Source organism: Falco biarmicus, chromosome 11 (assembly GCF_023638135.1).
Source record: "Falco biarmicus isolate bFalBia1 chromosome 11, bFalBia1.pri, whole genome shotgun sequence".
In the NCBI taxonomy this organism is placed as follows: Eukaryota; Metazoa; Chordata; class Aves; order Falconiformes; family Falconidae; genus Falco; species Falco biarmicus.
The window spans coordinates 31,903,610-31,924,349 of record NC_079298.1 but is presented as its reverse complement, the minus strand read 5'-3'; the positions used below and the strand labels follow the sequence as shown (position 1 = coordinate 31,924,349).

The 20,740-nt window shown below is 44.2% G+C and overlaps 1 protein-coding gene across 3 annotated transcripts in view; it reads left to right on the top strand.

Moving 5' to 3' along the window:
* Nucleotides 1–1,940: 1,940 nt before the first annotated feature.
* RASAL2 (RAS protein activator like 2) overlaps nucleotides 1,941–20,740 on the top strand; it is a 187,917-nt gene continuing 169,117 nt past the window's right edge. For 2 of the 3 annotated variants that reach the window (XM_056355867.1, XM_056355866.1), the window contains exon 1: nucleotides 1,942–2,175. In XM_056355867.1, coding sequence (XP_056211842.1) covers nucleotides 2,013–2,175 — 163 coding nt within the window. In that variant the 5' untranslated portion in view covers nucleotides 1,942–2,012. Of the gene's footprint in view, nucleotides 2,176–20,740 lie in introns of all 3 variants that reach the window. The other variant, XM_056355864.1, reaches the window with a different exon arrangement.

Below are 20,740 nucleotides of genomic sequence, written 5' to 3'. Positions count from 1 at the left end.
CACAAAACAACTGAACATTTTGAAGAAGGAGGTTTCTTTGTTTTTGCACTCAGCTTGGAAATCACAGCAGGGTGCATAGTCCCACCATACAATGAAAAAACTGCAACACAAACTCATCCTGTTTCAGAAAACAGGGCTCCCAACTGGGTAGAGAATGACCCAGTTGTAGGGCAAGATTCAGGTCAAGCATGAGAGAGAAACCCACAGGAAATGAGGTTTCATCAATTAATCATAGGGCTGGCAGGACTTTTTTTTTCTCTGTTGAAATGGTTAATACATCTTCCATCACAGATGCGACTGTACCAGTGTGAGAGTACTCCAACCTGGTTGGATCAGGAGGGCTCTGTTCACTGCTACTTTGCAAGTCCTCAGCTCCCAAGAGGAACTTTTGGGAATTCCCAAGACAAACCTTCAGTTTTCGGCAGAGCTGCAGGGCTTAGAGTTAAGACTTTTCAGAGGAAAGTTACTGCTCTTCAACAGAGCTGCAGTAACTCGCTGCGTGGACCCTCTTTTTCTGTTGTAGCACAAAATAAAACAAGGTGACAGGGCACGGTTAGAAAGTGGAGGAGCCGTACCTAGTTTAAAGCAGCTTTATGGCAGCGTAACTGCTATAGCTCCACGCTAATGCAACAGCTATTGCAATAAAGACAAATTGTTAGCCCCTTTGTACTGATGCAGAAGTTGTGTACGGAGATGAGTCCCTTGGACACAGCCCCTGCTAAGGAAGATAATCACTGAATCTGCACACTGGGATGAATCTACCCAGATCGTGTTGATCACGGACAGGCACAAACTCAGACCAAAAGATTACAGGGAAGAACCCAGATTAAGCTGAACCCTTTGACCACCCTCCCTGAAAATTCAAGTTACAATACTGCGATTTAAAAAGCGTTGTGGGATGCACACTATATTCACAGGTATTTTATTCTGGATTTTTAAAGAACGTGTACCTTAAAGCACTGGGAGCTTCACCAAAAAAACCCAACAAAACCCAAACAACCAAAAACCCCAGAAAATTAAAAGCTGGTGTACTCGGGGAGATCAGTAAATGGACATTCAGAAAAAAGCAACCTGCAAGTCGCCTAAATGAAATGGATTTAATCCAGCCCGCCGTCCTTTCTCTCCGGCACATAGCCTTCCCGTGTCCCTGAAAGAGACGGACTGTGTAAGCGCATGAAAGATTTACCAGCCCGCACCAGGCATGCTCCGAGGTGCAAACGCTGACAGAAGGGCTGAAGCGGGGGAACCCCCCACCTCACGCTGCTTTCCGGGGTACAGCCGCCCCCCCCCAAGCCCTGCGAGGCGGCCGGCAGGTCGAAGGGCCGCAGCCCTGCGGCGCCCGCGGCTCGGCCCCCGCTGGCTCCCCCCGCCTGCGGGCACGGCCGGCTCGCTCCCGCCAGCCTTCTCCCGCCCCCCCGGGCCCGCCGGGCAGGGGAAGCCGGGCGGCGGCTGCTGCAGCGCCGGTGGGGCCGGGCCTGAGGGGACCCCCCCGCCGAGGGCCGTTTTGAACCCCCTCGGGGCGCGCCGCGGGAAGCCCGGCCGTAGCGAAGCGGTTCTGGGCAGGAGGCGGGCGCCGCAGGGCTGCAGCCGAGCCGCCGCTGCCCGCCATCCTCCGCCGCCCCCTCTCCCTCAGGGCAGGGGCGGTGGGGGTGTGTGTCCCGGCTCGCTGCCTCGGCGGGCGATTACTCTGGCCTGGCCGAGCCCCGCCGTCCACCGCTGCCCCGTCCGCGCGGGCGCTCGGCCCGCCACTGCTCGCGCCTGCTCGCCCGGGATGCCGCCGGCGCTGAGGGCGCGGTGGAGCCGCCGCCGCCGCCGCCGGGCGCTGGAGCGGGTGGGCAGCGGCCGCCGCCTCCTCCCGCGCTGACGCAGGGGGCGGGGGGCCGGGAGGCGGGGAAGGGCGGGGAGGGGCGGGAGGGATGGAGGCGCGCCGCGGCGCGCACTGAGGTGAAGCGAGGCGCGGCGCGGCCGGGGCGCAGCGCGGGCGGCGGCGGCGCCGGGTGCCCCCCCTCAGCATGGAGGCGCCCCCCGCAGCGGCGGCCGAGCCGGCGGCCTGGGCGGCCGAGGCGTTCGCCGAGCCGGAGCTGGGCTCGGAGGAGCTGGAGGCGGCGGGCGGCGCGCTGGACCGCGTCCTGCTGGAGTCGGTCTGCCAGCAGCAGGGCTGGGTCCGCGTCTACGGTAAGGGGGCGCCGGGGGGGGGCGGGCCCGGGCCCCCGGGCAGGGCAGGGCCGGGCCGGGGGGGGGGTGCGGCCCGCGGCCCGTTGCCGGCTGCGGTGGCAGGTTGGAAGTGGGGAGCGGCGGAAAACTTCCTGGCCCTAACTTCTTTCTCTTTTTTTTTTTTTTTTTTTTTTCTTCCCCACTGCCGAAGCTCCCGGCTCCTTCCCCGCCCCTCTCGCGGTGCCGGATCCCGGGGCTCCGCCGCAGCCCGCGCCGTGCCCGCGGCGGACCCGTTCCCGCCGGTGCCCCGGCCAGGCAGCCCGCCCCGCTGAGCCGCCGCCGGAGCCGGCACCCGCGGGGGGCGGCGGGAGCAGCCGGGCATCCGCACCCGAACCTTTTGTGTCGCCGGGAGTCAAGTACAGGATGCGGGTGCACGCCGGGCTGAGCGCTCGCCGCCTGCCAGCGCCGGCTCTGATTAGTATTAATGAGGGACTGAAGGCCTGGGAGGCACTGATACGGTGGGTCCCGTCGCCCCAGACTTGCTGGTGGGAGTTAAATTGGCACCTTTATTATTTATGAAAAAGACTGTCTTCGGCAGTCTGGCCGGCGTACAGGACCCAGTGCTGTTTCCCCTTCTTTCCCAAACTCTCCCTGGTATGTAACCTCTTAAAACTAGCTTGATTTATGTGACCGGGCCTCTGGTTTGTTGAGGCTCCCAGCTGAAATGCAGTCAGGCTTAATCTCTCCATCAGCACCTAAATAGTGGAAATTCTGTTTTATCTTTTCCTTGTCTTTCCCTCTTGTTTGTCTTGGTAATCTAACGATAATTACTCCCACGTTTCAGAGTGAAGATCGCTGCAGACAGTGTCTTGTTTTCCCTCCTGTAACAAATTTGACGGTCCATCCTTGAAAAGGCAGCAGTTGTGTTTGCAGGGGCAGTTACTCATGTTACCATTGCCTAATACGATGGAGAGAGAACCTGTAAAAACACTTTCTTTTATCGGTACTTTTTTACATCAGATCCTGTCGTGCTGCTGGTTGTCCCTGTCGTCTTCCTCCCCTGCCCTGAACCCCAGGGAGGTTCTCCAGGTTTTCCCTGGCCTGTACAACTAGAAGCAAATGCTCTCAGTTACCCCTATCATTGATCTGTTACTGGTTGCATTGTTCCTGAAACACAGATGATATAAATAAGTTATCTACACCAACTCTGCCGGGTTTCTCGGCTGATGGCAGTTAATTATTGTGAGTACCACCAGCATTAGCCTTTGCATGTATCAGATGAGGAAGATCAAGCTGCAGGTTTTCTGGAGAGCACAGTCTGTGCAAAGACCTTTGTGTTTATTTTGGAAGCTTGAAAAGCTGGTGCAGTGGGACGAGGTTGTCTGTCTGCTTTCTGTCTGGTGCATCAGTGAGCAAAGTTATACTTAGCGCAATTAATTGTAATAGAAGTTTGGGATTTTTAGTAGTTTCCACCGTGTCTACCTTGCTGCTTCTTTGTGGCTTGCTTTTGTTAATCTCGGCCTAACGCTGAGACTCTAAAATGCAGCTTTCTAAAAAAAAAAAAAAAAAATTCTCTCTGTTGTCAGGGGAAGCTCCTAAGAGAGCAGATTGCCTTCAAATTGTTTGTTTGTTTAGAATACTTACCAAAGGTAAAATGAGACTGTACTTAAGAAGAGGACGTCTGGCACCAGCCTATCTGATTGTTACCCAAGGTTATATCTTGTATGAGTGGAAGCAGGAATGCGGTTTCAAAATTAGCCACAGCAAAAAACATTGCTTGTTGATAAAGTCACATGTTGTGCTGTGTTTGTAGCCTGATGCTAACATGTAGATAAATGGAAAAAAATTCCCTGTGACAGGGCAGCTAGCTCACAGGCTATAAAAATCAGCATAGACTTTAAGCATGTAAAAATACATCTCGTAGCCCAAGGACAATAACTAATTATTCCTAGTCTGTGTTTAAAAACAACTCATTATCTCTCTCCCTCATAAAGAATCTGATATGTTAGTGTCTTTTCTTCTTCCCTATGAAATAGCAATCGGATTAGCTAGTATTTGTTTATTTCCTCCTGCTTATTAGCCTTTTTTTCTTGCATGAACACATCTGGAGAAGTTTGTGGACAATGAATCAAGCTGAAACTGTGCCATGTTTGTGCACAACTAAATATGGGTTACAAACCGATGAGTGACAAGTGTTATTTATAGGATTAAAAGTAAAGCCTTGCACAGTTGTTTGAGGAACCACAGCAGCACAGGGAAAGAAAACGGGAGCAGAAAGCTTAGCCTTATTGTCTGTATTGTCTGATAAACAATGAGAACACTAACACTAATTATTTCACCATGAATGGCTGGGGGAGGGAAGGAATATCTAGCATATGAAAAGTGGCAAAGCATTTTTCTAGCGTGGCAAGAAATGCAGCTTTTGATGTCATGTTGTTTCTTTTCCATGTGCCTTGCTGCGTTGCAGAGTTGTTCTAAATGAAAGGTGACTGTCTGAAAAGTGGCTCAGGGAGTGGAATCGCTCATTTTAAAGAAAGGAGTTCAGCAGTCGCTTAAAGACGGCTGTTTTTCTGTGCATCTCTCTTACACGGTGGTGCGCCATCCACTCTGTCTTTATCTAAGGAGTTAATTATTGGCATGAGGGGTGCTGGTCCGGTTGCGGAGCCAGTAAAACTTTGTAAGCACAGAGAAAAGAATTTAGTAGTAAAGTACCATCATTACTGGTCTCTGTGGCTTGCCAGCAGTATGACAGTGATGTGAATACAGTAGGACTTTACAATGTCTGGGATGTGATTTCAGTGTGACACTGAGGTCTTGTCTGACTTCACTACGAGATCTAAATCATAGTCTGGCTATTTTTGCATTTCCTGCGTTAGCTGCAGTAGTTGAAGTCTAGCTTTTTCATTCTGCGTTTTGGAGGTTCAGCAGCTTCTAGTTAAGGGAATTAGCAAGGACATTATCAAACCGTGGAAATACAGTTTCCTTACTGAAGGACAGAGTTTGTAACATAAGCAGTTTCCTCTAACCTGATGTTTGAATAGTGAAGGGGAACAGTAAATTTGCTTGTCAGAGTGATAGGTTTAATTGCTTCTGAAACATGAATCATGTGACTGTTGTTAGATGATGTTTCCAAGAACTAGTTTTGACACACATCTAATGTTTCTGTAAAATACCGTATCAACATGTGTTCTGGATGATGGCTTTCTTTCAGATTGATGGCGTGTGTGTAATGGGTAGGAGGGAAGAGGTGGCTTGCCTGGATTAATACTGTGATTTTTTTTTTTTTCTGTGTACAAGGGATAACTGACTGTTGAAAGCATCCACCAGTGTTTCAAGGTCTTTTTCTCTGCTCTTTGAAACAGACTTTGGGAGGAGGAGGAGGCAGGGGAATAACTGCATTTACAGCATTCTCAGTGCTATCTGTGAAAACAGAGCAATTATATTGCTTGGTGTGGTTGACTGAACATTCATGGATTTTGTAGCAATGAATTATAAAGCCAGAATCGCAGCATTGTTGTGAAGTGTTGCATGTGATGGGGACAGAATTGGATTTTGCCTGACTTAGAGTCTGTGTCTAAACAGGTTGTAAACTTCTGTAACAGAAGTTGTCAATTTAGTCTCTAATGTGCATGCTCTAAGCTCAGGGCAAACGCTTGTGCTAAAATTTCAGAATGGGAATTGCTCAAATATGTAGAAAATAGCATGGGGAAGAGTGTTCTTGAATGTTCATCCTGCAAATAGACGTTGTTGCTCTGGGCCTTATCTGGACTAGGAAATGTCTTTCTCTTTTAGCAGTGGTGCTAAAAGATGATAGCAGTTGTATGAACGTGAGCACAGGTCGGACATGGACATTTTCATCACCTTGTCCTCTAATCCTCTGAGCAGTTTGGAGACATTCCTCGCTGCCAGAATGAGCCTCCTCATCCCTTCTTTCCTGGCAGAAAGAGAAGGCTCTTCAAACACAGGCTTGAAGGGCTCCATGTTTTTTCATGGGTATTGATCTACAGGCAGAGCTTTGCTGGCTCTGACTGCAGAAAAAGCCCTAGACCCAGTGCAACCAGACAGAAACGTCTCTTGGCTGCCTCAGACCTGAGTTCCAGGCTTTTAAGTATTGGCCCTCAGAAAATATTAGACTCATGCTCAAGACTGAAGCCACAGCAACGCACAGTGTCATGTGGAGATTAAAAAATAGCTGTGGCTCGAGCACTGAAGAGAAGCATCTCCTAATCATGTGAAATTCAGTTCGAAAGCCCAATTTCTGTCAGTTATCCATTCCAGCAATCTATCGTCTGCTTTGCTCAGCTCTTGCATCAATGACTCCAACTCTGTTCTCAGAGTTTTCTGGTTCTGTACAGCTTGCCTCTCTGCGGCTCTGTAGGTAGCTTGATCCCTACCTTTTTTTTTTTTTTTTTTTTTTGCTGCTCTTCCACTGCTTGCAGTTGTACCTAAAAATGCAAAGATTATCCATTTCCAAACCATCTCACTTGGGATGAGCAGCAACAGGCTTTGATAATGAATAGCATGTCATTGTCAGCACATCACCTCCTCCTAGCGCTGCTCGTGCTGTTGGCCAGCTTTTTCCGAGGTGCTCATGGGAGGATGGTGAGTGAGAGCCTTGACCCTCCCCAGGGTCCACCCGAGCCGGTGGAGATCCCACCAGGTGGCGGCATCTTCATTGCGGTGGTGCAGGAGCTGCTGCGGGTGCCCGAGGCTGCCTGAAGCAGGCTGGGGGATAGCGTCCTCCACTTCAGAACCTTATCACTCATCTCCAGAAGCTCAATTAAAAAGTAATCTGGAGGCTGTACAACAAGGGGTAGGTAAGAAGGGTGTATTTAATGTAAAAACCAAAAAAACACTCATAACAAATTGAAGCGGCAAGGCAATCTGATATAATTGAGGGGTGGCTGTTACAGCTGTAGAAGGTTTTCTTCTTGAGATGCGTGCAGGTAGCGGAGCTGGGCTACTGTCTGCCGCTGCATTTATGAGTGTGTGCTCATAATTCCTTGCAGGAGGTCGTTTGCTGTTCTGAAGACCTTAGTGGGAGATAAGCTGAAGGTGCAGATGAGACCCTTGGAAAGCTGGAAGGAAGCTGAAGAGCTGCACAGCGTGTCTGGCAGGCGGCCTTGTACTGGGAAGCGTTCATGAGCATTTCTTTCCCTTCAGATCAATAGGCTTGTTTTTAACTCTCCTAGAAAGCTGGTGCAGAAGCAGGCTTAGAGGATAAACCTTGTTGGGCCAGGAAATGTCATTTCCCATGTGTTTGGACAGTGCTGCTACAGTGATACACCTTCAGGTACCGCTGCAGTGCAAATGCTAAATAACAGAAGCATAAAGCTTTTTTTCATTTTGTTGAGATGATAAACAACAATGATTTCTGGTTGGTGCCCCATTGTAAAAGGTAGAGTTTAATCAAAAACAAGTTTTAATTGACTGCATTTGCTACAGATTAAACAACAGGCAGGTGTGGACAGAGATACTGCTTTTCCTTGCCAGCCAGCAGCAGGGAATGTCAAAAGATGCGACTGAAGTGCTCTTACAGGTGATCTGCTCATACCTGCTGTATGACAGCTGCTCGCCTAGCTGGTTTTGACTGCAGGGAACTCTTGCAAGTGCATAGGGGGTGAATTAGGCGTCCTCTGCTACCACAGCTATGGCGTGTCTGCTTACTTTCTTGTGTATTTGCAGTGGTGATTTGGAGTGCAGCTGGGGGCTGGATATGGCCTGTTTTCTTCTTTGTTGCTTTACTCCCAAACTTTATTGCAGAATTAGCCCTTTGACGTTCAGTCTGTTTGCCCATCCTTTTTTAAGGAACATGGATGTTAATTTATGCATGAATGGATTTTTTACAATTTTTTTTTTTAGGAGTTTTTAGCTGGGCTCTTTCAGCTGCCTGTGTTGTTGCAAATGTTGCCTGGGTTACTAATTTATTAAGTCACTTAAATATTTGAAGTCATCAACAATATTAGAGTGTGTTGGGGAAAATGAGGATGGCATTATTTTAAAACAGTAGTTTCCTGACTCCTGTATTTCAGTCACACTATTTATCTCTGGCTGAACATTTTCATGTGGTGCTGTTTCCTATTTTTAAACAATAGAGGAAAAAAAGGGAAGATAAGAGGAGCATAACTGTGACCCATTGACTTATTATGAGATCATGGGTTCCTTTCAACCGATATTTATAGTTTTTTTAAAAAATAGCTGAGATTTCAGCATTTTCTGGCATGTACGCCTTTTTAGCCCCAAGGTCACAGAGTTAAGCTCTCATCTGAATTCTTTCAAAATCCTCTGTAAAAGCACGTAGTAGTCATGGAAATAAGATTTGTATCTGCAAGGAAAGTAACCAAGTGAAAAAAAAAAATACTGTGTTTTGGTTTGTAAACTTCTCACAAAGTCCTCTTGTGTGTTTTGACACCCCCCCTATCTCAGAAGGCCTTTATAAAAGTGATCAGGAGGGAATGACATTTGTTAATTCTCTTTAATGGTGTTTCAAAAGGTCACGAAACTGTAGAAAGGCTCTTCTCCAAGTTTCAGGATTATTTTTAATTATAAAGCAAGTTGGAGTAGTGCAAGTAATGAGCTCTTGGAGGTGAAGGGGGTCTTTGCACTTAAGTAAATGTAAAACCAAGTCCTGGATTTAGATCCCTTATTATCTAAAGAGACTACTTTTTTTTTTTTTTTACAGCTGGGAATACCCTATTAAAAATTAGCTCTTACACTGCAAGAACTGGCAGGCACTTAGTTAAACACATTAATTCTGCAAACTGTGGGAAAACGACACCCATTTCAGCAGATGTGCAATGCGTCTGGTGTAGATTTGCATAAGAATGCATATGCTTCTCTGTTAGTTTCTGGCTTGATTAAAACTTGCAGGCACCTTTTCCCTTCCTGTGGTGCTGTGTCTGCATTCTTGGACATTAGCGGTTTAATTGAAAAAGCCCCATTTTCTTCTGTGTTAAGATAATTAGTTTTATTTACGCAGTACTGCACGGTAGATGCGCTTGGCGTTTTACAGACAGAGGCTGCTTTGCTTGCCTTCTGGAATTTGTAGCCTGGACCATAGAAGAAAGGAACCGGCAGAGATGAAAAATGGCAAGTGTGTTTGGAAGTGGATGGAGGATTATGTGGCAGAGTATCAGGAGGTGGGAGGGGATTGTGTCTATTGAGTCCTTGCTTCCAAGGAGGTCTGGGAATGGAATCAGTACTGTGGTTGAGAGAATGAGAAGTGTTTGGGAACCTGTGACTAAAAATGATCACCCATCTCTTGGACTTAATCCTTCCCAATGTTGGGATTTCATGTAACAGTCCAAAAGATTGAGCAGAACCTCTGCACCTCGGTCCCGTTCCCAATCTGGATGGTACAAAAAAAGCATAGAAAATTCTTTCAGGTAGACAATAGATACTGTAGCATTACCTGAGAGAGCTTTCCATGCTCTGAGTAGCAGGGAATTTTAGCCAGGTGCGGGGAGGCAGGGTATTGTAAAAGATGAGAACTTGGATTTTTGACTTGGAAGTTTCTGATAAGGAGAGAGAAACTAATTAGGAAGTGACATTTTGCATAGGTGTGACAGATACTGGATGCCCACCACCCCGATCCATGGCTTTGGGAGAAGAGGTTTTGTGTCAGGGCTGTTTTTAGGGTTTGGGTTGGTGGGGTTTTTGGCATGAAGGAATGAAAGACAATTTAGCAGTATTCTAGACAAAGCTTAATGCTCCAGGAATGCTGGTCTGGAGCTGTGCTGCCCTGTCTCTCCTGCTGGCAATGGTTTTTTGTAGGCCTGGTAGCCAGCGGAGCACTTTTGGGTTGGCCAGCACCAGAGGGAGTGTTACCTTGCCAGATGAGAAGTGGTTGTATTGCCTGCATGCAGCACCTTTAGCTTTGTCATTTTATCAGGGACAAAGTATTTATTGGTGTGGAGGTGAGAAGGAACGGGAGGAAATACTCTTGGTAGGGGTTGGTGGGACTGAGCTGTCGCTGGATGGCAGTGAGCCAGCTTGCACCCTTAACGGCTTCAAGCTCTCCTGCAAGAGGACTGATGCCCCCCAGCTCTAGAATAGCAGTGTTTTTGTTTAGGCTGAATAAGTTGGAAAGCCTAGAAATTTATGCCATATCCGTTTTTTGGGATATCCTTCACAGAAGAACTTGAAGTGACTACATGGAATATAACAGTGTAGCTGCATTTTTCCTCTTAGGAAACACATCTCCTTTTGCCAGTGAGGGTTTGGAGGAAATATAAATGGGACTGGTACTTCTAGAGGGATTTCTTTTCCATAGTTGGTACTTGTATGGCAGGTAGAGTTAAAAACCTGCTTGCTTTCTCCAGTTTCTCATTACTTGAGTCAGTGGATTGGCTTGAGATAAGCAGAGGTAATTCACACCCTCATTTAGCTGACTCTTTAGTACACTGATACCTGTTTCAACAAGATAGGCTACAGATGCTGTGCTAGTCAGCGCAGCCTATCCTATGAGGCTTTGAGGAAAATGTGTGGAAAATAGCAGTGGCTGGGAGGGCTGAATCCAGTTCTTGAATTCTTTAGGGAATGAAATGATCACTTTGCTTCAGTTTTGGGTACCATTTTGTCACAGCAAATGGTGACTGCTCTATTAGCAATTTCTTTGCTGCCCATTGGGGTAAAAGAAGGAAGGATCAGTTCCACTTTCACCATTCATTGCCTTGCCATGTCGGTGCATCCAAAGCATTAATGGTTTTATTTGAGAGGGCTGCTGTGAGCGGGGAAGGTGAAGAAACGAGGCACAAGTACGTCAGATAACTTGCCCAAGGACTTAGGAGAAACTTGGCAACAGAGGTCAGATCTCCCGAGACATCTACAGTGCTTTGCTTGCATACTTGAGTTGCACTGCTTCATGTTTGGGATACCTTTAAGCCTGCTACTGTACTTGGATCCTCTTGTGACTATTAATAATCCTCTCAAATACCCTATTAGCTGCCAGATCTGTAGGTCAGTGGGGCAAGATGCTCTCAGAGAGGAAGTTTTCATTCAGGTGATTGTCTGCTCTACTCCCTGCCCACCCTGTCCCGTCCCGTCGTCCCACCCCCCCCCCCCCCCCCCCCAAAAAAAAAAAGACCACCAAAAAAACCCCAACCAAAAACCCCAATGGTGAAGTTCTGTTGACCTTCAAAATGTAATAAATTTATCTCATTACAGTGATAGCAGGCTGGACTGCTGGTATGTAGGAGTTTGGATAGCTGGCATTGATTACCTTAATTTGTGGACAGGGCAAGGTGTTTGATTGAATCATTATTTCCAAGTAGGTAACTTCACTGTTGACTGGGGGAGGAAAATATATTGTGGATCGAGACTGGAAAACCATAGAGCAAGGATTAAATCACCTGAAGCTCTAACATCCTTTCCATGGCATGTGAGACCCTGTGCCACTGTGTTGGCTTTGCCAACGGTTGACTGATCCATAGTAGTTTTCCATGTTAGTTCGGTATTTTATCTTGATATGCAAGAGTACAGTGCGGTACAGGCACTATGAAAGAAGAGGAGACAAAAAGCTTCCTGAAAAGATGTTTATTTACATTATGAGGTTATACCTCAGGCTGTACAGACAAGCTGCTGCCTTTGCTGTCTTTCCTAGCTTGCTTGGGTATACTGGAACACGTACATCACGTGCTAAAAGTACAATGTGCTCACGCTTGCTAAGAAATCATCAGACTTCCTCATCAAATAATACCAAGCATTTGCTATTTTGAGGTAGTTTTCTGTAACTATTTTCTATCTTTTTGTTAAGCATGGTAGGTAGTTGATAAGTCTCTTGGAAAATAAGAAATCAGGAAAAATGGAATGGTATCACCAAAACAGAAATAGAGAGCTATGGCAAAAGGCTGTGGTGTTTAAAGAAAATAGTAGTACTTAAAAAACCCAGCATCCTTTTGAATCGGTCTTGAGAAGATTTATCTTCTAGGTGGCATAAGCTTATGGACCCTCTTTCGCTCTTGCTGTCTGGCAGCACTTGTGTAGGATGCTGGTGAGATGTGGGGTGATTGATTACCCCGTTGAATGGATTTCATGGGCTTCTTCCTTAACTCCTTCCATTAGCTAAGGCCTTGCTCACTGAAGTTTTCAAATGGCCTAAACTCCTTGGAGGTAATGAGTTTTATATCCCATATAGTAAGGTAGCAAAAAAATTTTATGGTCTCGCCATAAATATTTATGTCAGTTTTCTTTCACATGCCCTTGGCTGGTGACTCCTGCTTAAAGAAGCCCCTGTGGTTGTTCACGTCAAGATCTGTAAGTAGTGTCGAAGCAGTGTGAACTGAGGCTGTTTCAAACCAAACTCTTCTCATTCTGATTCCAGTTGCTGCTAGTTTCTCAATTTATAACCATTAAGTCATTATAACCATTAAATCAAATTAAGGAAGAAAGCCTCTTTTTTTTTTTTTTTTTTTTTTTTGTCAGCCTAGACAAGCTTTATAGACGGAAGTTAAGCATTTTCCGCTCTAATTTCTTTTCTTTTTTTTGGACTTGCTAATAGGGAAGTCAGGAATGTGAAGTAAACAGCCTCTGTTCGCTGAAATGATGAATGTGTAGGAGAAAGGAAGGATGATAAGAGGGAAATGAATATTTTTGATTCCAGCCCAGTGATGGAAAGGAGAAGTTTGCATGCTGTAAATATGAAAATACATCTGAAACTTTAATGGAAAAAATTTTTTTGAGAGGAATGCAGTAACAATAGTTTAATGCCTAAGTGGTATGAGCATGCATTAATCTTCCCTATACCGGCACAACTTCCTTTCTGCTGTTTCTTTGTCAGAACACATGACTTTTTCTGTGTTAAAAAATAGAAAAGGTTGAAAATAGAAAACTGTCTGAAAATGTAGTACAACTATCAAGGATAAATGTTTAGTGCAAGAGCAACATTCACCTGAAGCCTTGTGTCTCAAATTTATGTAGATCCTGACTTCATAGGGTGTTAGGCCAGTTATCTCAAATTGTATGTTTTCCTAATTTGGGTTTAATAGCTCTCCTGCCATCTTTAACTTAATGCTCTGAAGGAGGAGGCATCCAGTCATGCGTAATTTTTGCCTATACGAGCCAGAAAGCAACTGCGAATTATCCATAAGCAACTAGAAAGAGGTTATCTCCTTAGTTCTATATTGTGACTTAAACATTTATTTTAAAATATATTTTAAGCCCTGTCTATACAATGAATTTGAAGTGCAGAAGTTGTTACTGTCAAGAGACAGTAACTGTTTTCATTGCAGTGGTCCATCTCTCTGCTTTGAATGAGTTTGAAGCCTGGACACAGAGAGTACTCTAATGGGAGTTAAGGTAGCTTCCCGTGTGAGTAGGTCGGTGTTCCTATAAATAGCTGCCAAGAATTAAATTGACCTACTTCTTCCTTGCTGAAAAACTACTTGCTATGATTGCAGGTTACATTAGCTGGGATGTTTCACTAACATTTTGGGGAAAAAAGTTGAGAGTGGGCTGATGGACCCTAGTTTTCTGTGCGTTTGGGCTTACGACCTTGGACAGCCAGCTCTGCAGGATTAGCAGAGGTATCCGCTGGCCCGCTGTCCAGGCCACGAGATCTCTTGGCTGACATCCATCCACTTGTAGAACATAACCACCACATCTGTTTACAGATAAATCTGTACCTAGATGGCTCTAAGATAACTTTGGGATGGATCTTAAATTAAAACTGCGGTGAGGGGGGTTGTTGGGAGTGTGTGTTATATCCAATAACATAAATCTTTGCTGTCAAGGTTGCTATTGTTGTTGATGGAGTTTAGAAGGGTTATCATGAGTTCAGTCTAAAAAGCATGCAATTATGTTTATAAAACTTCGAGCAGCTTTGCAGGAGAATTACAAAGGAAATGCTGTAGTGTGTCACTTATTGTGTACTTCTATTTCATCCATGGAATGGCTTACCAGTGGAAATGTTCTAGCCGTACTTTTGATGTCCATTTATAATAACCACTCGATTCTATAGCTGACACAGTATCCCTCCCTGTTTTGTTTCCATACTTCATTGATGTGGCTTCTGGTGACCTACTTTCACCGCTTTAAGGTTGCTTTTTTCATTCCCTTCCAAAAGGAAGTGCCATCCATGAGAAATGTTGAAAGCTTACTAGCCAGTTTTGAATACTGGTAGGTGGAAACTTGGACCTGACTGAGTGGCCTTCCACTTAAACCAAGGGTAGATGACATGAGTGACTCTTAGGTACTTTCCTTACTAAGCCCTGTTGCTAGTCATTTTGAGACTCACCTGGAGGTGGATGTTTGTGGAGAATTAGGGAAGGAAATGGCTGTATTTCCTTGGAGCTCTCATTACTCATGACTGAATTGGTTAGCCCTGTGACTCCAAAGGCACTGCATTTGCGTCTTGTCCTTGTAAGGGGTCAGCAGTATGTCATGTGCTTATTACTTAAGCACTTGCACAGCTGGAGGAAGGAACATCCCAGTTCTTACTCCTTTTGCTCATTCAGGGGTATTCTTCCTTAGCATTGCTCCTTGTGGTTTTTTTCTGTAATTTCCACTGGTGGTGATTCAGCTCAAGGCTCAGCTGTATCTCTCTTCAATTAGTGGTGCTTTTGCTTTTTATATGGGGCATGAGGTATGTGCTTACTTATTTGTGGGGACACTTAAAGAACTGGTTAATATGATGCAGATGTGCAGTTTTAAGCAGATACATGGCATTTAGCTAAGTCTTGTGGAGGGATTGATACCTCAAGGTATTATGTATCATCGGAAAAAAAATAATTCACTTCTGTAATTTCACTAAGTGGTCGTAGGTTAGCATTTGTAATCATAATCTCATAAGACTTGCTGCTTTGCCTCCTGCTCCATTGCACTCGAGTGTCATGTTGGTATAAACACTGGTTATGCTAAAGAAAAAATCCACACCAGTCTTTTTCCTGGAACCTTGATGGCTTTTTGGTTGCCAGCAAAGAGTAGCCAGATCTTTTGTGTGTGTGCTTCTGTTATAAAATGAGTATGCTGTTAATTGTAAGTGCACAGTTTTTGCCTGGAACAGCAAAGAAAACCACGAGGGAAATAGTTTGTGTGTGTGTAAATGTCAAAGGAATTTGAACAAAGGTGATGTCCAGATCCCATTAGGATCTGGGGATGAACTTGTCTTCACTGCACTGGTGCTCAGTGTGCAGTGCCCCGAACCCTCGTAAGAAAACCTTTAGTAGAAGATGAATGAAGACCTTAAACTAGCAAGAGATGTTCACTGGTGGTGCAGGTAAGAAGGCACGTGAGGAGAAAGATCTTCTTGTCACCCACTGTTGTAAGTAATACACGTTGTGCCTTTCCTTGTTGCCTTTGTCATGTTTAACTGGACATGGGCATGTGGGCTGGTAGGAACGTGAGGTAGAGGTATGCTTCTCAAGGGAGTGCTAGAGGAGTTGAAGGGGCTAAAAATTTAGCTAAAAGTAGCTGCGTTTGAGTCTCTTGCCTCAAAAGGCAAGCCTAGGGCATCGGACTGAGCGTTACCAGGGCTCTGAGGTGAAGGGAACTGCACGTGGTTGGTGAGAAAATGAAGAATTCAGCAAATGTTGTGAATGCAAGCTGCAGTCTGGTGGCAACCTGTGTTACCCAGTAGATTGCTGGGTAGACCAGCTATTTCTCCATGTTTCTTGCCAGCAGGCTATTGGGTGAAAGGGGGGTGGTGCTATTTTTCTTGGAAGCAAGCTCGGTACAGAGGCCACACTAGTCCAGAGGCGTGAGATGTTAAAGTTTACAGTGGTTTGCCGTTTTTTTAGGATGTTCTTTTCCTCTGGTTGAAATATCCAGTAAGGCAGGTGAAAAGACTGAAAGCTACTGATTTTTATACTTTATTTTTTAAAATACTGTCTTTCATCAGCAGATAGGAGACAATGCAAATTATTCTCCAACATGTGCAGATGCATTTTGTTGCTTGGAAGCTGAGCAGGAGCTTTGATAAATTATCAGCATCTGATTCCAGAGCTCTGACAGTCTGCAGCCTCCTTAATATTCTGATGAGCCATCGTGGGTATTATTCCATTGCATTTTTTTCCCCCTTTTGTATTCGTGAAACCCATATTGCAATCTGAATGCTCCTGGTTTAGGATTGAAAGAGATGCTGGTGGGCTCTATGCTTTGCTCAATTTGCCTTTGACAGCAGAGCAGTGGAGAGTGGATAGCATGATTCTTCTCCTTGCCTGCCCCGCGCCTCCCCCCCCCCCCAGTAGTACAAATGCAGCCTGAATGAGGAGCAACTTTGAAAATTGAAGAGTTATTTTCTGTTCTGTTCATAATTGTGTCTTTCTAATATTAAGAATATCAAGGCACATAAATTATTCATGCCAGGAAGAAATCCTCAATAACATTTTCTTAAGAAGAAATGATGGCACTTCGGGGGGACGGACGGGACATTTTGCCTCTAAAGACTTTGAGCAACTCTGCTCTGGATTCTCTGGCAAGTGTACTATTCCAGTGACAGCTTATCTTTGGAAATAACTGCAGTTTAATTTACATGTGTCTTTTAAAATGTAGCTTGCTTACCCAGATGGCAATTAGATTCAAGTTAATGGTAATGTAAAACAGCAGGATCTAGAGTAGCTCTCCAGCCTAAGGGCTGACCATTTTTACCATCCATCTGTTTTCCAAATGATTTATTTCATTTTCCCACTTGGTTTCGTTGCCTCACCCCTCAGTTTCATTCTTGCTGCTCACAGTACAGTGTGGGAAGAACAGCTGCACTTAGCAGCTCCAATAAATTACTTTATTAGAATTAGAATTGTGTCTGCGTTACACTAATACCAAATGTCTTGGTTCATCTTGTAGCCTCTAAAACAGATAGTCATCATTTCCACGCTGCCGGCTTACAGTGGGGAAAGACGGCTCCAACTCAGCCCCCTGGATAAATGGGGATACAGTGAATTGCATGCTGCCACTGGGTGATTTGTTTAGCTTTGTCAGCAGCCAGACATGTCTTATTCCCCACTTATTATATGTTGAGCACAATATGCAGGAGGAAGGACATGCTTTCAAACAGCTCGGGAATAAGGATGAGCTACCTTTCTGTCAAAATGATGTTAAAATGTCCTTATGCTGCGTTTCTATGTTGAGGATTTAATGTGGAAATTTAGAGGAACAATACAAATGTTACCTTAGGACATAGCAAAACCAATTCCAATTGTCCGTCTCAAATGTGCAAGCTCTTTGGAATTCCTTGCTGAGAAAGAGAAAATAAAATGCAAAATCTTAACTTTTCAGGTTTTCCAGTGAAGAACAGTCTAGTGAGTAGGGAGTTACCTTTTTTTGTTGTGAAGCAGCTCACGTTTTGTATGGCAAGATGAAAAACTATTTCTTGCTGCTTCTCCTAATTTTTTTTATAGAAATTGGAGTATGTACCAGGTGCAGTAGATTGTGTACAACCCCAGGGAAGCCATACCTGCAGTGTCCTGGAGATGAAACAGAGCAAGCCTTGGACATCAAACTCAACTCCAGGATCTACCTTGCTACTCCAGAGTTGATATGGAAAGCCTGCAGGAGGAGGTGGTGCCTGGAGAGAGGCCTTGTCAACAGGCTTGCTTGCTCAGGAGGAGGATTCAATTTGAAACACTGCCTCTGGGCTTCACTTTGAGGCTTCTCATCTTTTCATATCTGCTGGTTAAATGTGAGCTGCTGTTTTCATTTGTCTGGTCTTTGGATCTGGTTGGTGGAAGCTCGCTGCAGAGCACTGGGGAATCGCCGCTGGAGAAGCACTGTGCCCAAGTGGTGTTACTTCTGAGGGTAGTAGGAAAAGCCATTTTCTCTTCAAGTTTTTCTGATTTCTTATGTATTTAATATATAGCTAATGATTTTTCAAAATGAGTCTGTGCCTGTGGTACACCTGCCATGGGGTCCTAAGCACAATTTCTTTGGTTTTAGAAGTGCAGCCCAAGTAGCATATTAACACTGTTATAATTTAATTTGTGAAGGAAGGGCTAAAAAGGGAGGAATTTATGTTGGATGTCTTGTCAACCTTATTTAACATCAGCACTTAAAATATTTCACTAGAACATTTCCACCTTGGTCATTAGTAGGTGGATGTTTTTGTGGCTGGTAGACACAAGGTATGCACTTCCATTCACACATCTTTGCCATTGCTTTTTTTCTCTTACTTCAAATACCAGTTGTTTCTTTCGAGTAGTTTGTAGTGGCAGAGTGGATAGAAGAAGTGGGGTTTAATTAAATCTTTCCCAAGGTGTGCCTCTGCCTTAAAGAAGAGAGAAGGTGGTATTTATAAGCAAAATAACACATTTTCAAATGCAGTGTGTGGTTGTGGTTTTTTTGACTGTTCTGATTTTAACTGGCATTCTGTGGGTGAAGTGCTAGAATAAAACCTAGCACCTGCGTTCTGTACACTCACTTTAAAGGAAAAGCAGTAAGAAAATACCAAGAAAGATGGGGAAATGAGCAGCAGCCCTAAAAACCTAAACTCTTCCTAATCGCTCCTTTTTTCTCTTGTGTTACTGCACTCTCAGGAGTTCACAGGCAGCCTGAAAGCAGAAACCAAAGTACTTCAATGGGGATTTGACAAATCCACCTGTCAGTGTCACCAGACAACTGATTTATCATCTTTGACAAGTAGAAAATTGCTTTGACTTGTCTGCAGGACAAGTAAAATTTAGTAATAGTGATGGGGTATTTTAAAAATTGTCATGATCATGTAAATCCTGTTATCTCTGTAACCCAACGCTAGCAAGTTCTGAACTGTAAAATGACATTAACTTTTGGGGAGGGGGGGGAAGTCATGTATTAACAGATAACTGGATATTTTTCCCCCTCAGTTCATTTTTAAATCCTGTTGCCTTTCAGAGGCTGACATTTCTGTCTCCTGGCCGTATTTCTCTGGTAATAGAATATTGAAGGAGATGTCTTTTAAAGGAAAAAAAAAAAAAAAAAGAAAAAAAAGCATGTAGCTACATCACATCATAAAATACAAAAGAAGAAAGTATGCTTAATCTGACAAAGCATCAGTGTTTAGGCTATAAGCTCATTATAAGGCTTGTACAGTAGGAGCTGATTTTTTTTCAAATTAATTTCTATGTATTACCATAATAAACATTTTAATGTTATCCTTTCCTTCCCTCATATCCTTAGCAGCTGAATATTTCAGTAAGTTTCATTCATTGCAGCCTTTATCCCCATCATCCATGCACGATCTGTTTACAAGAATGCTTATAGGTATTTCCAGTTTAGTTTAATGTTTCAGGTTATGCTGCTTTGGCAGTTTCTCTCAGTGCATTTATGCTAACATTTAAGCTGTTTTGGGAAAATACTTGGGGGAATATTGAGACTTTTGTATTTCTAATTTTATTTGATAGGTAAATGCAAAAAAGTCGCGTTGTATTTATTCTATGTAAATCTTTCAAGTGTCCGGAAAATAACTTGCTTGTAGCTAGCATCTAACACCTCGAAAAACAAGGCTTGCACTGTAGCATTTTGTTTGGTATGTTTGTTATTTGCTTACAGTAATAATAAAAGCCTCGTGTTTTGCTGACTGCTGTAACTGAAAGGCTGGGGGAATCTAGAAAGTAGGAGTAGGACACTGTTACACTGCAGAAATTGGTAGGGATTTGTGCAGAACCCAAAACTAATTCCAGCTTCCTAGAAGCTGGTAAAGTTTCAGGGTTTTTGCACCACTTACATTTAGTCTTGCAGCTTAGTATTCTGCTATTGCTTTTCTTCACTCAGTTCGTGAGCAACTCTCTAGAAATGTCCAAAAACTATACTGTACTGATCTAGGCATGGATCGTAACATACATCTGCTGGGATCCTTTATTTGCATCCAAAACCTGTCAAAGTTACTGGCTCGGTTTTCCATAACAATCTCATGTTCAGCATGTTGTCCACAATTACCCCATCTCTTTCAACACTCCTGCTTCCTGAGTGTTCTTCCCCATCAGCAGCTTTGAATATTTCTCCTTTTGCCTCAAGTGTCTTTTTTGTCCCCTGCTCTCTACCAAGCTAGTTGTCGGCAGGTAGCAAGGTGTGGCATTCCAGTTAGAGGTCTTGAAAGCTCTCGATGGGAAGGCTAGATGAGCATTTGAAACCAAATTAAAATTTCCCAGCAAAATGTTAGCTTAATCGTGAATGCTAGTTATGTAAAACCTGATTATTCTTTTTTTCTAACCTGTCTCTCTTCCACCCTTAGTTCCTGCCTGCCTCCCCCCCCATCCTTTGTCTGGCCCTGCTGTTATGCTTTGAGACACACACATGTACATGCCTTTTTTGAAAACAAGATGCATTAAGTGCAGTAGCTAAATTTACTGACCTAAGAAAACCGCAGAAGAATAATTTAGTAATTGTTAAAATCGCCTATCAAACCCTCTGTAACAGAAATAAGGCATGGATAAAATGTGTGATTGTTTTTTTGGTTTTTTTTTTTTTTTTTTTGCGGTGATTACATCCATTAGTACTGAGGATAGACAGCAAAATCTAGATATGCTTTGATTTTTTTTTCTTCTTTTTTTTTTTGAAGCTCCTTCTTGGTTCTTGGTAAGTGACAGTAATGCTGCTATATTTGAGGTTTTTCAATGGCACCTTGTTAAGAAATTATGTATTCCCAGAACTGTACTATTTTAAAAATGGGGGGTGGAGGATA